At 38.2% G+C, this 15,991-nt stretch overlaps 1 protein-coding gene across 2 annotated transcripts in view; it reads left to right on the top strand.

Annotated features, from left to right (window-relative positions):
- CUL5 (cullin 5) overlaps positions 1–15,991 on the top strand; it is a 107,877-nt gene that overhangs the window by 79,990 nt on the left and 11,896 nt on the right. For both annotated transcript variants that reach the window (XM_032285683.1, XM_032285684.1), the window contains exons 12-16: positions 7,660–7,792; positions 8,625–8,756; positions 13,576–13,699; positions 13,998–14,173; positions 14,736–14,897. In XM_032285683.1, the coding sequence (XP_032141574.1) occupies positions 7,660–7,792; positions 8,625–8,756; positions 13,576–13,699; positions 13,998–14,173; positions 14,736–14,897 (727 nt within the window). The remainder of the gene's footprint in view (positions 1–7,659; positions 7,793–8,624; positions 8,757–13,575; positions 13,700–13,997; positions 14,174–14,735; positions 14,898–15,991) is intronic.

Raw genomic sequence — 15,991 nt, 5'->3', positions numbered from 1 at the left:
TTTACCTATATTTTTCTTTTGTTGATTTTGCTTTTGGTTTCATATTTAAATCAGAAAGATTTATTGTTATGTTTTCTTTTAAGAGTTTTATAGGGCCGGACGCGGTGGCTCACACCTGTAATCCCAGCACTTTGGGAGACGAAAGCACGTGGATCACTTGAGGTCAGGAGTTCAAGACCAGCCTGGCCAACATGGTGAAATCCTGTCTCTACTAAAAGTGAAAAGAAATAGCCAGGCGTGGTGGTGCATGCCTGTAATCCCAGCTACTTGGGAGGCTGAGACAGGAGAATCATTGGAACCCGGGAGGTGAAGGTTGCAGTGAGCCAAGATCGTGCCATTGCACTCCAGCCTGGGCGACATAGTGAGACTTCGTCTCAACAACAAAAAAAACTTTTATAGTTTTGGCTTTTATATTTAAGTCATTGATTTTTGAGTTAGTTTTTGTATATGGTGTGAGAGGGCCAATTTCATATTTTTGCATGTGGATATCCAGTTGTTCCAGCACTCATTGAACAGTCTTTGCTCCATTATCAAAAATCAGTTGGTCATGGATGTATGTGTTTATTTTTGAATGCTTAGGTGAATTCCATTGGTCTATATATTTGTCCGTATGCTGGTAACCACATTGTTGTGATTTACTGCAGCCTTGTGATAAGCTTTAAAAGCAAGACGTGTGCATGTTTCAACTTTGTTCTTTTTCAAGGTCATTTGGCTATTTGAGTTCCCTTCTAATTCCATATGAATTTGAGAATCAGCTTTTCCATTTCTGTGAAAAAGACCTTTGAACTTTTGATAGGAAATGCATTGAACTTATTAATGTTATGTCTCCCAATTATGAAAATGGAATTTCTTTTCATTTGTTTTTTAGATTTCTTTCAGCAATGTTTTGCAGCTTTCAGTGTACAAGTCTTCCACTTTCTTGGTTAAATTTATACTTTGGCATTTTCTTTGGATGCTATTGTAAGTGGAATTGCTTTCTTTTCCTCCTCTCCTTTCCTCTCCTCTCTTTCTTCTTTCTTCTTTTTTGAAGATAAGGTCTACTGTGCCACTGAGGCTGGAGTGCAGTGGTGCAGTCACAGCTCACTGCAGTCTTGCCCTCCGGGGCTCAAGTGATTCTCCCACCTCAGCCTCCTGAGTAGCTAATTAGGTTCAGGCCGCCACACCTGGCTAATTATTTTTTGTAGAGACAGTCTGTCACTATGTTGCCCAGGCTGGTCTTCAACTCCTGGACTCAAGTGGTCCTCCCGCCTTAGCCTCTCAAAGTGCTAGGATTACAGGCAGGAGCCACAGTGCCCAGCCTGGAATTGTTTTCTTAATTTCCTTCTAGATTGTTCATTGCTGGCGTATAAAAACACAAATATTTTTTTTTCTGATTTTTTTTTTTTTTTTTCATACAGGGTTCCTCTCTGTCACCTAGGCTGGAGTGCAATGGCATGATCACAGCTCACTGCAGCCTTCACCTCCTGGGCTCAAGCAGTCCTCCTGCCTCCACCTCCTGAGTAGCTGGGACTACAGGCCCATACCACCATGTCTGGCTAATTTTTTTTGAGACAGGGTCTTGCTATGTTGCCCAGCCTGGTCTTGAATCCCTGGGCTCAAGTGAGCCTCCTGCCTCTGCCTCTCAAAGTGCTAGAATTACAGGCATGAGCTACTGTGCCCAACCACAAATAATTTTTATGTGTTGATTTGGTACTTTGCTGCTTTCCTAAATTGATATATTAGCTCAGAAAGCTTTTTTGTAGATTCTTTCATCTTTTCTGTATATAAGGTCATGACATCTGCAAATAGAAATTCTTTAACTTCTTCCTTTCCAATTTGGATCTATTTTCTTTCTTTGCTCTGCCTAATTGCTCTGACTGGAACGTCTACTACAGTAACAATGGCAGGGGTAAATTCAGGCACCCTTGTCTTATTCCTGATTTAAGGGCATTTGGTCTCAGTTTTTTGCCATTATATTGTTTTATATTGGTTTTTCATAACCTCATTATGCTGAATAGCAGCATGGCATTCTATCTGGTAGATGTACTATACCTTATTTAACTGGTTCTTTATTGCTGCATTAAGTAGTTCTGATATGTTGCTATTACTATTAGTGCTACAGATGATAATATTGCACATTTAGTATTTGTGAATCTTTATCTACAGGATAGATTCCCAGAAGTGAGGACTGCTGGGTTTCTCTTTGTTTTCTGATTCTAAGGTCCTACCTTTAGCTCCACATTAAAGTAGAACATTTCTAGCCTGGGTGCCATGGCTAATGCCTGTAATCTCAGCACTTTGGTAAGCCAAGGTGGGAGGATTGTTTGAGGCCAGGAGTTAGGACCAGTCAGGGCAACATAGTGAGACCCATCTCTACAAAAGGTTTAAAAAATCACATGAGCGTGATGGCACACGCCTGTAGTCCTAGCTATTCAGGAGAATTGTTTGAACCCAGAAGGTGACGGCTGCCGGGAGCTATGATGGCACCACTGCACTCCAGCCTGGGCAGCAGAGTGAGACCCTGTCTCATGAAGTAGAAAATTTCTGTGCAGTAGAATACGTATCATTAGCTGATCCAGGCAGTAGAATAGGTGGTGTGGCTATTGGAAATGTGGAGGCGGTAATGTTCTAGAACAGGCTTGTCCAACCCGCAGGCCACGTGAGACCCAGGGTCGCTTTGAATGTGGCCCAACACACATTTGTAAACTCCTGTAAAACATTGAGTCTTGTTGGCAATTGTTTTTTTTCTTTAACTCATCATCTGTCATTAGTGTTAGTGTATTTTATGTGTGGCCCAAGATAATCCTTCATTGTGGCCCAGGAAAGCCAAAAGATTGAACAGCCCTGTTTTAGAAGAATAAACTGGTAGTAGCATCTAAGTTATTTAGGAGACTTGCTTATGAGAAGGAGTGGAGTAGTTTGTGGTGGACCAATGCTTCTCCTGAGAACAACTAGAAAATCAGGTAAATGTAGAAAATAGTAATTTCATGTTATGTAAGAGCTGCAGAAAAAGATATGACGAAGAATTGAAATATACAGAAATGCCAGATAAACCTTTCAGAGATTACTTGAGGATTTGTAACTGTTTCCTAAGGAGAAGCAGCAGCTGAGAATGTAGGTTTGGCCCAGGCTAAGCAGTACTGCTGGGGGCAGTAGATGTTTTGGTGGTCAGGACTGGAGTAACAAAACCCATTGGACACTGAATTGAAAGTCCAGGAGGGACATTCCTTCTATTAGCTAACCCTGGAGAGATGGACTGATTTCCTTTCATAACAGAACAAAGGGTGAACCCATTCTTAATGCAGGATAACATCATCTTATGTCTGTGTGGTTCTTTTATATACAGTGTCCAGTATTCAGTACATTGTTAGTCCTATGAAGACAGAGAAATTGATTTAATTAAAAAAATCATTTTAGAAGCAGATTCTCAGGTGATCCTGATGTTGGAATTAACACATAAGGACTTTAATTAGGACTAATAGCTTCCCCATAGTGAGAAGCCACAACATACCCAGTATGTTGACTAAAATAAAAAAGACAGATACAACAAGTGTGGGTAAGGATCTGGAAAAACTGGAATGATATTGTTGGTGGTGCACCTTCTGTGGAAACAGTTTGGTAGTGCCTCAAAAAGTTCAGCATAGGCTTGTCCAAGTGCAGTGGTGTTTACAACTAATTGATCACAACCAGTTATAGATGTAGTTGTTTTCTCCACTCCCGCTGCTTCGCTTGACTACCCTTAAAAAACAAAATAAACAACGGCCGGGTGTGGTGGCTCACACCTGTAATCCCAGCACTTTGGGAGGCTCAGGCGGGTGGATCACAAGGTCAAGAGATGGAGACCATCCTGGCCAACACAGTGAAACCCCATCTTTTTAAAAAGAAAAAAAAATAAACAAAAGAAGTTCAACAGAGTTGTACAGCCCAACCGTTGTACTCTGAGGTGTATACCAAAGAGAAATGAAAACATACTTTCATTCAAAAATATGCACATAAATATTCATAGTAGAGTGGCAGTACTCTTAATAGCCAAAAAGTGTAAACAACCGGATGTCCATTAGCTGCATAGATAAGCAAAATGTGCTGTATCCATACAGTGGAATATTATCCGGTCATAAGAAAGGAGTTGTTATTCTGCTATATGCCACAAGATAGATGAACCTTGAAAACATTCTAGTGATTCAGGTAAGCCAGACACATAAGGACAAATTTTGCATGAATAGAATTGTATAAGGTATCAAGGACAGGCAAATCCATTGAGACAAAAAGTAGAATAAAAGTTACCAGGGGATGGGGAAAGGGAGATGGGAAGTTACTGTTCCATGTATGCAAGATTTCTGCTTGGGATAATGAAGAAGTTCCGGAAATAGATGGCAGTGATGTTTGCACAGCATTGTGAATGTACTTAATGCCACTGAATTTTACAGTTAAAAATGATTAAAATGATTATTCTGTTTTACTCTCAATAAAAGATACATGTTAAAAAAGGGAATGAACAAACTGATACATGCTATGACACATGGATGAATCTTGAAAACTCGATGCTAAGTAAAAGAAGCAGGTCACAAGATACTACTTACTGTATAACATTTATCTGAGATATCCAGATTCAGCACATCCATAGAGTAGACTAGTTGTTGCCCAGGCCTTCGAGGTGAGAGGAGATTGGCTAGAGAATGGGATTTGAATGCTAGCAGTTATAACGTTTCTTTTTGGGAAATGAAGATGTTCTAAAATTTTGTTATAGTGATGATTACACAACCCTGTGAATATACTTTAAAAGCACTGAATTGTATATTTTGAGTGAATTGTATGCTTTGTGAATTATATCTCAGTAATTATTAATAAGCTTAGATAATAGATAGCAATGAAGAAACAATACATATTAATGGACACATAGGTGGAAATTGTTATCTGAGGAAAGAAAGTGTCTAAAACCATATATAATTGGAATCATAGAGCATAGAAAAGAGGATATTAATCAATATTTGAAGTAGTATTGACCAAAATTGATTAGATTTAAGAGTGTCTGTGAATCCCAAGTGGGATCAATACAAATTAAACCATTCCTAGGTACATCACAGTAAGCAGCTTAAAGCTGACAACAATAATAAAACTTTTAAAACAGCCACGGGGGGAAAAATAACACACTACCTTCAAAGAAACAGTATAAGACAAATAGCTGTAATCCCAGCTACTTGGGAGGCTGAGTAATGAGGATTGCTTGAGCCTAGGAGTTAAAGACCAGCCTGAGCAATGTAGCAAGATGTCCATGTCAAAACAAAAATAAGAACTGATGGCTGTCCCCTCAACAGGTTGAATGAAGGCAGGAAGGTAGATCGCTTGGATAGTTACAGTAGCTCACACCTGGGCCAGGCATTGCAAGGAGAGGTGGATGGATTCTCATTAAGTTAATGGAGTATGGCTACCTAAGGGAATACAGAAAGATTGCCCTAGACTATGCCAGTGTGGATACTTTCAAGAAAATCCATTTCTAAATTTTCAACCTCACATTCACTCTTTTCTAAAATTGCGCCCTGTGATGGAAGTATCATTGCAGCTTTTCCTTTCTAGTTCTTTCACAATTACCCATTTCCACTTTGCAAAGAAAGGCATATCTTTCTTGATTCTTCCTGTGGTGCTTTGCCTCAGAATGTAACAACCTTCAGATTGCCTAAGACAGGAATATTTTGAAATACTGGTATTGATGTACATAAAATTAATTTCTAATGAATTAGGTATCAGATCCTAGTCAGATAGTTTCTACCTCTTTGCTTTCAGCACAGTTGATGTTAGCTATTATTTTTGTTGTTTTTTTATTTTATTTTTTCCATTCCTCACCTCACTGATGTTAGCCATTATTTAAATATGCATCATTAAAAGTAATTTTTAATATTAGATTAGTGTGGATTTTTTTGTTTTTTAAATGGCTCAGGAGGTGCTCAAATAATTGGATGACATCATAAGCAAAACTCTAGTCCCATCTACTTATTTATGTGAGTAAGATTTCTCAGGGCAAAGACAAACTTATAAAAATAAAATAAATAGAATCTATGCTGATTCCTGGATTTATAATTGGGAAGAAAAAAGTTTCATCTGCCCCGCTAAGAGTCGATACATGTAGTCTACTTTTACATATGCATATTTTTTGTGTATATGTATGCACAGTATAACTGTTGTTTAGATGATTTGTATACTTACAATTTGTATAGCTCAATCCTTGGAAAACAATACTTGACTTTTATAAGCATAAGAAATTTCAAAATCTTGATTTATTTGTGTATATTTTTAGAGAAGTAGGCTAAAAAATAAGACTTTCAAGCATAAAGATACAGTATACTGCTGGGTGCAGTGGCATGTATTTGTACTCCCAGCTGCTTGGAAGGAGTTTAGCCTGTACAACTTAGTGAGACCTTGTCTCAATTTTTTAAAATTGTGTGTGTCTGTGTGTCTGTGTGTGTGTGTGTGTGTGTGTCTGTTATTTTTTTAAAAACAACAATATGCCATGTTTAAATTTGTATCAAGAGCCAGGCGCAGTGGCTCACGCGTTTAATCCCTGCAGTTTTTTGGGAGGCTGAGGCAGGTGGATTACCTGAGGTCAGAAGTTTGAGACCAGCCTGGCCAACATGACAAAACCCCATCTCTACTAAAAATATAAAAATTAGCCAGGCATGGTGGCAGGTACCTGTAATCCCAGCTACTTGGGAGGCTGAGGCAGGAGAATTGCTTGAACCCGAGAGGTGGAGGTTACAATGAGCCAAGATTGCATCATGCACTGCAGACTTGGGGACAAGAGCAAAACTCCATCTCAAAAAAAAAAAAAATTGTGTCAGGAAAGTGAAATGGAGATACAGATTCTTCATTGCTTAGGAAGAATTCATTTACAGTTTTTATTTTTAATGAATAATCGTAGATATATCATCATTATGGAATGTGGGTTATATAAGATACATTTCAAAGAGTGAAATAACAGTTTTAACATGTTAATAATAAAAAGTTTTAAATGTTAACATAAATATCCAATAATTTAACAGTTTTTCAAAAGTATTTTAACAGATCTCTCAACAAAATATTTTAAATATCATTGCCAAGGTCAGCACTACGGTGAGGCAAGAAGGCACCTAGAGTGCAAAATTAAAAAAATTTTTTTGAGGCAGAGTCTTGCTCTGTTGCCCAGGCTGGAGTGCAGTGGCTCTATCTCAGCTCACTGCAACCTCTGCCTCCTGGATTCAAGCGATTCTCCTGCCTTAGCCTCCCAAGTAGCTGGGATCACAGGTGCGTGCCACCATGCTCAGCTAAGTTTTTGTATTTTTAATAGAGATGAGGTTTCACTGTGTTAGACAGAATGGTCTTGATCTCCTGACCTTGTTATCTGCCCGTCTCAGCCTTCCAAAGTGCTGGGATTACAGGCATGAGCCACTGCACTGGCCTGGAGTGTAAAATTCAAGGAGACTCTTACGCTCAGGGTTCTGCAAGTGCCATGTTAGCACTTAGGGGAACCTAACAGTGAGTGTCTCCCTAAATTAGGCACCCTAGATACTTTGCTTGCTTATCCTAGTTCCAAACCTGGTCATCAGACTACTTAACATAAGAAATTTGCTTGTGAATAATTGGATTTAGAAAAAAATATTTGCAAACATCAATCATTTTTCCATCAACTGCTTTTAATTTGTTTTTTAGGGTGGGATTAAAAACTCAGCCTGAGTCAAAATGCCCTGAGCTGCTTGCCAATTACTGTGACATGTTGCTAAGAAAAACACCATTGAGCAAAAAACTAACCTCTGAAGAGATTGAAGCAAAGCTTAAAGAAGTGGTACATGATTTTTTTTAAATTTCAACTTTTAAAATTACCTTACTTTGAATTTGTGTTTTGCTTACAGGACTTTCTGTAATAGTACCAATTTTAAAATGTGTATCTGTAAAGAACTAATGTTATGAAGTTTTACAGTACAAGACATCTAAGGGGGGGGTATTTTTTCTTCTGAAAATTTTTATTCATAGCTTCTTGAAGGAAATACCATTTAATTCCTCTCCTTTCATGATTATTTTTAGGAATTAAATTGTAGCTACTAATACAGGACTTATCATTTCAACAAATTTGGAATGATAGTTGAAAGATTGGGAGTTTTTTACTCCTTGCATTTTGTGAGAGTCCAAGATAGATAGCTAAGAATGAGTGAGAGTAGACTAAGTAGTTGCTTTCATTTTTGTCACCCCAGTTAGTGTAATGATGTAAGCCCAGAAATACAAACAAGAAAAAAATAAGAAGATATTGGGCAAGTGTAGACAAAAAGGCCCAGAGAGATCATTAGTGACAGAAAAAAAAAGTGGAAAAGATAAGTAGAAGAGAAACTTGGGTGAAGAAAACCACTGATTTTTTTAATGTAAAGTATATCATTGCAATTTATGTAAAATCTAAAAAACTGATATTTAGAGTGACTAAAAATTTATTTGGTTATGGTCTCAATTTTGCTAACCTTTAAAGTAGTATATTAGGACTGGGTATTTCTCACAGATAATTTATTAGGTCTTTATATGTACATTAAAATTTCTGACTTTTGACAATTGGTGGATATAGAAGGGTCTAAATTCGAGAGATGGCTAAGAGTATATAAGAATTGAAAGTAACTTTGTTTTTCATACAGCTCTTGGTACTTAAGTATGTACAGAACAAAGATGTTTTTATGAGATATCATAAAGCTCATTTGACACGACGTCTTATATTAGACATCTCTGCCGATAGCGAAATTGAAGAAAACATGGTAGAGTGGCTAAGAGTAAGTAAATTTTAAAAAATATTTTGTTTTCTAATATAGTACATCATTTATATATGTGCTTAACTAATACATTTTGACAATATTGTTAATGTCAAAGAAGTAGGAAACATTTTATAAGAATATAGTGTCATTTAGGCCAGTGCAGTGGCTCATGCCTGTAATCCCAGCACTTTGGGAGGCTGAGGCAGGTGGATCACCTGCAGTCAGGAGTTCAAGACCAGCCTGGCCAACATGGCAAAACCCCATCTCTACTAAAAATACAAAAGTTAACTGGGCGTGCTAGTGCACGCCTGTAATCCCAGCTGCCTAGGAGGCTGAGGCAGGAGAATCACTTGAACCCAGGAGGTCGAGGTTGCAGTGAGCTGAGATCACGCCATTGTACTCCACCCTGGGTGACAGAGCGAGACTCCATTTCAGAAATAAAGCATGTAGCATCAATTATTTAAAATAAAGTGATAGCTAATAAAGTAATTTTCTTAATACTTTTAGTAAAGCGTTTTTGTTTTTGAGTTGTTTCTACTGTTTCTCATTTGTACCTCAACTCATTTAAACTGACCTTATTAATAAGTAGACTACAGGACAAATTATTTTTAAGGTATTTTCAGTACTAAATGCTTAACTTTAGAGATGTTTATCAATAAATAATAACATTAAATACTTCTATATAGCAAAAAGAATATTTAAATGATGGCCTATTTAGGGTAAATCAATGCTGATTATAACTAAATTCCCATATAAAATACTTTGAGTTTGTTTTTTTATTTTAACTATTAAAGTAAATGTCTTTCATTTCTGTGTATGTATACATATCTCTGTCTCCGTGGAGAGAGTGGGAGTACGCACACATGAGAGAGAGCTACAGATTTTTTAACTTGCAGGTAGCCTTCAAATGGCAATGTGGGATAGTAAAAATTACTGTGCTAACAAACTGCGTAGTAGAAAAAGGAATTATTCTGTGACTTTTAAAAACTATTGTCAAAAGATTCAGAACTCTTACTGTCACTTATAAATATATAGGAAAAAGGGAAAAATAGCAAAACTGATATATATTTACTACGAGAAACCTTTAGAATTAAATTATTTCTTTTTTGTTTGGCAACAGAGTCTTGCTGTGTTACCTAGGCTGGATTGCATTGGTGCGATCTTGACTCAATGAAACCTTCGTCTCCTGGATTCAGGCAATTTTCCTGCCTCAGCCTCCTAAGTAGCTGAGGCTACAGGCTTATGACATGATGCCTGGATAATTTTTATATTTTTAGTAGAGACAGGGTTTCGCTTCTTGGCCAGGCTGATCTTGAACTCCTGGTCACAAGTGATCCGCCTGCCTTGGCCTCCCAAAGTGCTGAGATTACGGGCATGAGCCGCCATGCATGGCCTACTTTATTTCTTTGTTAAAAAAGATATCAAGACCCAACAGTAAAATGAGAAATAAGGCCAGGCATAGTGGCTCACACCTGTAATCCAGCACTTTGGGAGGCTGAGGTAGGCAGATGGCTTGTGCTCAGAATTCAAGACGACCCTGGGCAACATAGTGAAACCCCATCTCTTTAAAAAATAGAAAAATTAGCTGGGTGTGGTGGCATGTACCTGTAGTCCCAGCTGCTTGGGAGACTGAGGTGGAAGGATCACCTGAGCCTGTGAGATGGAGATTGCAATGAGCAGAGATCATACCTGCCTGGGCAACAGAGTCAGATTCTAACACACAGACACACATACATGGCAAATAATTAAAAATTGGCAAAGGATTCGAATTGACAGCTCTTCACAGAAGATACACAAATGGCCAATAAGTGCGTGCAAAGATACTCAACATCATTAGTCATTAATGTAATGGAAGGAGAGGCTCAACATGGTAGCTCTCGCTTATAATCACAAATACTTTGGAAGGCTGGGGTGGGAGGATTGCTTGAAGCCAGGAGTTAGAAACCACCCTGGGCAACATAGCAGTACCCCATCTCTACAAAAAATACAAAAATTAGTCAGGCATGGTGATGTATGCCTGTAGTTCCAGATACTCAGGAGGCTGAGATAGAAGGATTGCTTGAGCCCAGAAATTCAAGGTTTGCAGTGAGCTGAGGTCATGCCACTCACTGCCCTGCAGCCTGGGCACCAGAGCGAGACCCTTTCTCAAAAACAAACAAAAAATCACTTTGGAGGCCAAGGTGGGCGGATCACCTGAGGTTGGGAGTTCAAGACCAGCCTGACCAACATGGTGAAACCCCGTATTAAAAAAAAAAAATCACATGGAGATGCTACTTTATTCCCACTAGGGAAGCTAAAATAAAGACAGACAGTAACAAATGTTAGTAAGGAAGAGGAGAAATCGGAACCTTCTTAAGTTTCCAAAAGGGATGTAAGATGGTGCAGCCACTTTAGAAAACTGTTGGGCAGTTTTAAAATGTTAAACATAGAGTTGACTCAGCAATTTCACTCTTAGGTAATTCATTTGAAGAGAAAGGAAAGCATATGTTTCATGTAAAAACTTGTAAACAAATGTTCATGGCATTACTACTATTAATAGTCAAAAAGTGGGCTGGGCAAGGTGGCTCACACCTGTAATTGCAGCACTTCAGGAGGTGGAGGCGGTCAGATCACAAGTTTAGGAGTTTGAGACCAGCCCGGCCAATATGGGGAAACCCGGTCTCTGCTAAAAATACAAAAATCAGCTGGGCGTGGCGGCACGCACCTGTAGTCCCAGCTAGTCAGGAGGCTGAGGCAGAAGAATCACTTGAACATGGGAGGCAGAGGTTGTAGTGAGCTGAGATCGCAGCACTGCATTCTAGCCTGGGTGACAGAGCAAGACTCCGTCCTCCTCAAAAAAAAAGAAGTCAAAAAGTGGAAACAAGCCAAAATGTCAGTGAACTAATATATAAACAAAATGTGATTAATCCATACAATGGAATATTTTTTGCAATAAAAAGAAATGAAGTACTAATACCTGCTACAGCATTAGATGAACTTTGAAAACATAATGCTAAGTGAAAGAAGCCAATCTCAAAAGACAGTATCATATCATTCCACTAATATGAAATGTCTGGAATAGGCAAATCCACAGAGACAGAAAGTAAATTAGTGAATTCCAGGAGTTGGGGCTGGGAGGGGAATGAGGAGTGACTGCAAATAGTATGGGGTTTCTTTTTGGAGTGATGAAAATGTTCTAAAATTATATAATGGTGATGATTGCACAGCTCTGTGAATATGCTAAACTTCACTAAATTGTATATTTTATTTTTATTTATGTTTTTTAAGGCAGAGTTTCACTCTGTTGCCCAGGCTGGAGTACAGTGATGCGATCTGGGCTCACTGCAACCTCCACCTCTCGGGTTCAAGCAATTCTCCTGCCTCAGCCTCCGGGGTAGCTGGAATTACAGGCACGTGCCACTATGCCCAGCTAATTTTTGTATTTTTAGTAGAGAATGGAGTTTTACTATGTTGGCCAGGCTGGTCTCGAACTCCTGACCTCAGGTGATCCATCCACCTTGGCCTCCCAAATTGCTGGAATTACAGGTGTGAGCCACCACACTTGGCCAAATTATATACTTTGAAAGGGTGAATTTTATGGTAGATAAATTATCTGTGTCAGAAAAGCGTTCATGAAGAGTAGTTTAAATAGTTCTTGCCTTTATGTAACTTTGGCAGAGTAAGCATCTTTTCTTTGCCTTGGAGAGTTGTCACACCCCTGTAATTTGGATCAGTTTCTAGCATTTTATCTATTGGGCTTTCAGTGTCATGAAATACTGTGAATTCCTTTATAGCATTTTTGCCAGGATCACTTCCTCTAGGGTATCTTATCTTTTTTGTCACTTACCACTTTTCTCTTTTATGTCGATAATTTGCCTTCACTAAGATCCTCAACACTGGCATTATCAGCCTGACAATCACAGTCAGCTTTCTTCTATAACTCCATTTATGTTCTATTTTATTTTCATTTCCAGCATTATCACTTTTCAGTTCTTCAGTGTACTTTTTTTATCTTTGTGTGCCATTACCTTCTTTGATTATTCTTTTTTGTGAGTTGTCATGTGGGTTAATTACTGGAAGATAAAGTACACACTTTGCTGTCTGTGGTTGAACTGAATAAACAAATGACTAATAGATTGTGTTTATGTTTTTAAAAAAAATTTAAAAAAAAAAATTTTTTTTTAAGAGACAGTATCTTCTTCTGTTGCCCAGACTGGAGTGCAGTGACACAATCAGAGCTCAAACTCCCAGGCTCAAGTGTTCCACCCACCTCAGCCTTCCAAATAGCTGGGACTATAGGCAGTATGCCACCACATCCCGCCAACTTTTAAAATTTTTTTGTAGTGATGGAGTCTCACTATGTTGCCCAGGTTATTCTCAAAATCCTGGCTTCAAGTGATTCTCCTGCCTAAGACTCCCAAAGTTGCTGGGATTACAAGTGTGAACTACCATACCAGGCCAATTAATAGATTTTCATAGCAATATTGTGATTTGTCACTATTATTTTTGTCACGATTTGTGGATCGAGGAGCTAGAAATAGAGTTTTTACTTCATGCAGTTTCATTATTACATAGTGTCAACTGAAGGTTGAGCTTTGTTCTTGGGGAATTGGTATTATTTAGCTGTACTGTGGTAACTGAAATTCATACATACAAGAATTGTGCAAAGCAGGGACCCCTTGCAATATCCTGTTTTGTTTCAGAGAAGCAAATTTCATAGGTATTAGATGATAAACATTCTAATAAGAGAGAAAAATTTTGTATTAAAACATCTAAGACTTAGTTTTTCCATTAAATTTTTTCTCAGTAGTATATCAGATTATGTATTTATTACCTCTTCTGTCTTTGGATTTTATAGGAAGTTGGTATGCCAGCAGATTATGTAAACAAGCTTGCTAGAATGTTTCAGGACATAAAAGTATCTGAAGATTTGAACCAAGCTTTTAAGGAAATGCACAAAAATAATAAATTGGCATTACCAGGTATTATTTTATAATTAACATACATATTTTTTTAACTGAAAAAAATCCTTGTTTTCTGTTAAATTAAAAATAAACCTCAGCAGTAATATGTCAAAAGATGTTATGAAGTCCATTTCCTTGGAAACAGCTATCAGAGCAGTGGGTTGATTTACAAATCTTTATTTCACAACAAAAGGACACTTTAAACAAAAGTTTTACAGTCTTAATGATTTTTCAACAAAAGTTACCCTGTATTTATTTTGAATTTTATCCATTGTTAACGTAAATTTCTTCATATTCTTGATATTCTTGTCTATAGCTGATTCAGTTAATATAAAAATTCTGAATGCTGGTGCCTGGTCAAGAAGTTCAGAGAAAGTCTTTGTCTCACTTCCTACTGAACTGGAGGACTTGATACCGGAAGTAGAAGAATTCTACAAAAAAAATCATAGTGGTAGAAAATTACATTGGCATCATCTCATGTCAAATGGAATTGTAAGTAGATAGTATGTGTGTTACTTCAGCTTTCCATTTGGATGAAAGTAGCAGGACTCCACAGAAGAATTACTTAAACAAAATAGAATTTTGCCTTGCTAATATGTGAAAGTTTGAGCAGAAATAGTTAATTTTTTTCATGAAGCTGTTAGGAACATAAGCTTCTGGTTACATCATCATGGGTAAGATACTGCCCTTGTCTACAGAATTCAGCATGATCCCAACTATCTCAGTCTTCCTGCCAACAGAAAGGGAAAGGTGAAGTTAGCTTATACCTTTATTTAGGGACAACTTCTAGAAGTTTTCCTCCATCATTTCCATTTGCATCACATTGACCAGTATCAGTCTATCAGTCACATGGCCACATTTTGTTACATGGAAAGAAGAGATGAGCGTGTATTGTGGGCAGCCATTAACATATGCTAAAATGTTTATTACCATGAAAGAAAGAGTAGACTTTGGAAGACAGCAATCTTTTTCATATATAAATTCATGTCATAGCTAGTCCTCATGAGATAATTATCATGAGATTCTTATTAAAAATCTATTTTATCTATTATAGATAACATTTAAGAATGAAGTAGGTCAATATGATTTGGAGGTAACCACGTTTCAGCTCGCTGTGTTGTTTGCATGGAACCAAAGACCCAGAGAGAAAATCAGCTTTGAAAATCTTAAACTTGCAACTGAACTCCCTGATGCTGAACTTAGAAGGACCTTATGGGTTGGTTTATGTTTTTGTTTGTTTTTTAAGATTGTATCCTCTCATGTAGCAGTAAATATATGATTGGCTTGCAATATATTATTAAATTCATAACCGTCTCAAAATGTCTTACAATCAAGAAAAATAGAGGCTGGGCACGGGGGCTCACGCCTGTAATCTTAGCACTTTGAGAGGCCAAGGCAGGCAGATCACTTGAGGTCAGGAGTTCTAGACCAGGCTAGCCAACCTAGTGAAACCCCATCTCTACTAAAAATACAAAAATTCACCCAGCTTGGTGGCGGGAGCCTATAATCCCAGCTATGCAGGAGGCTGAGGCAGGAGAATTGCTTGAACCCTGGAGGTGGAGGTTGCAATGAGCCAAGATTGCGCTACTACAGAGTGAGACTCTGTCTCAAAAAAAAAAAAAAGAAAAAATATACTAATGAGATATTTATTGAAAAAATAAATTGAAAATAGGCAATTTACCAAGGCAGAGAAAGTGCTTCAAATAAAAGGAGAGGCCAGGAGCAGTGGCTAATGGCTGTAATCCTAGCACTTTGGGAGGCCAAGGCGGGAGGGGAGGATTGCTTGAACTCAGGAGTTTGAGACTAGCTAGGCAAAATAATGGGATTACATATCTTTAAAAAAAAAAAAAAGCAAATTAGCCAGCTTGGTGGCTGTATCCCAGCTACCTGGAAGGCTGAGGTAGAAGGATTGCTTGAGCCCAGGAAGATGCAGTGAGTCACAATCATGCCACTGCACTCCAGCCTGGGTGACAGTGGTGCAGTCTTGGCTCACTGTAGCCTCCGCCTCCCAGGTTCAAGCAGTTCTGCCTCAGCCTCCCGAGTAGCTGGGATTACAGGCACGCATCACCACGCCCAGCTAATTTTTTTTAGTAGAGATGGGTTTTCACCATGTTGGCCAGGATGGTCTTGATCTCCTGACCTCATGATCTGCCCATCTCAGCCTCCCAAAGTGCTGGGATTACAGGTGTGAGCCACTGTGCTCAGTAAAAAAAAATTTAAAAAGAAAGATTGAGTTGGTATTTGTTACCTTTGAGAAATGTGACCACCTATGTACTTTTTTGTTTATTTGTTTGTTTTTGTTTTTTGAGA

This window comes from Sapajus apella, unplaced genomic scaffold, assembly GCF_009761245.1.
Source record: "Sapajus apella isolate SASKATOON/1434 unplaced genomic scaffold, GSC_monkey_1.0 scaffold16, whole genome shotgun sequence".
Lineage (NCBI taxonomy): Eukaryota > Metazoa > Chordata > Mammalia > Primates > Cebidae > Sapajus > Sapajus apella.
The sequence above is the reverse complement of the archived record's forward strand: the minus strand, read 5'-3'. Positions and strand labels throughout refer to the sequence as shown.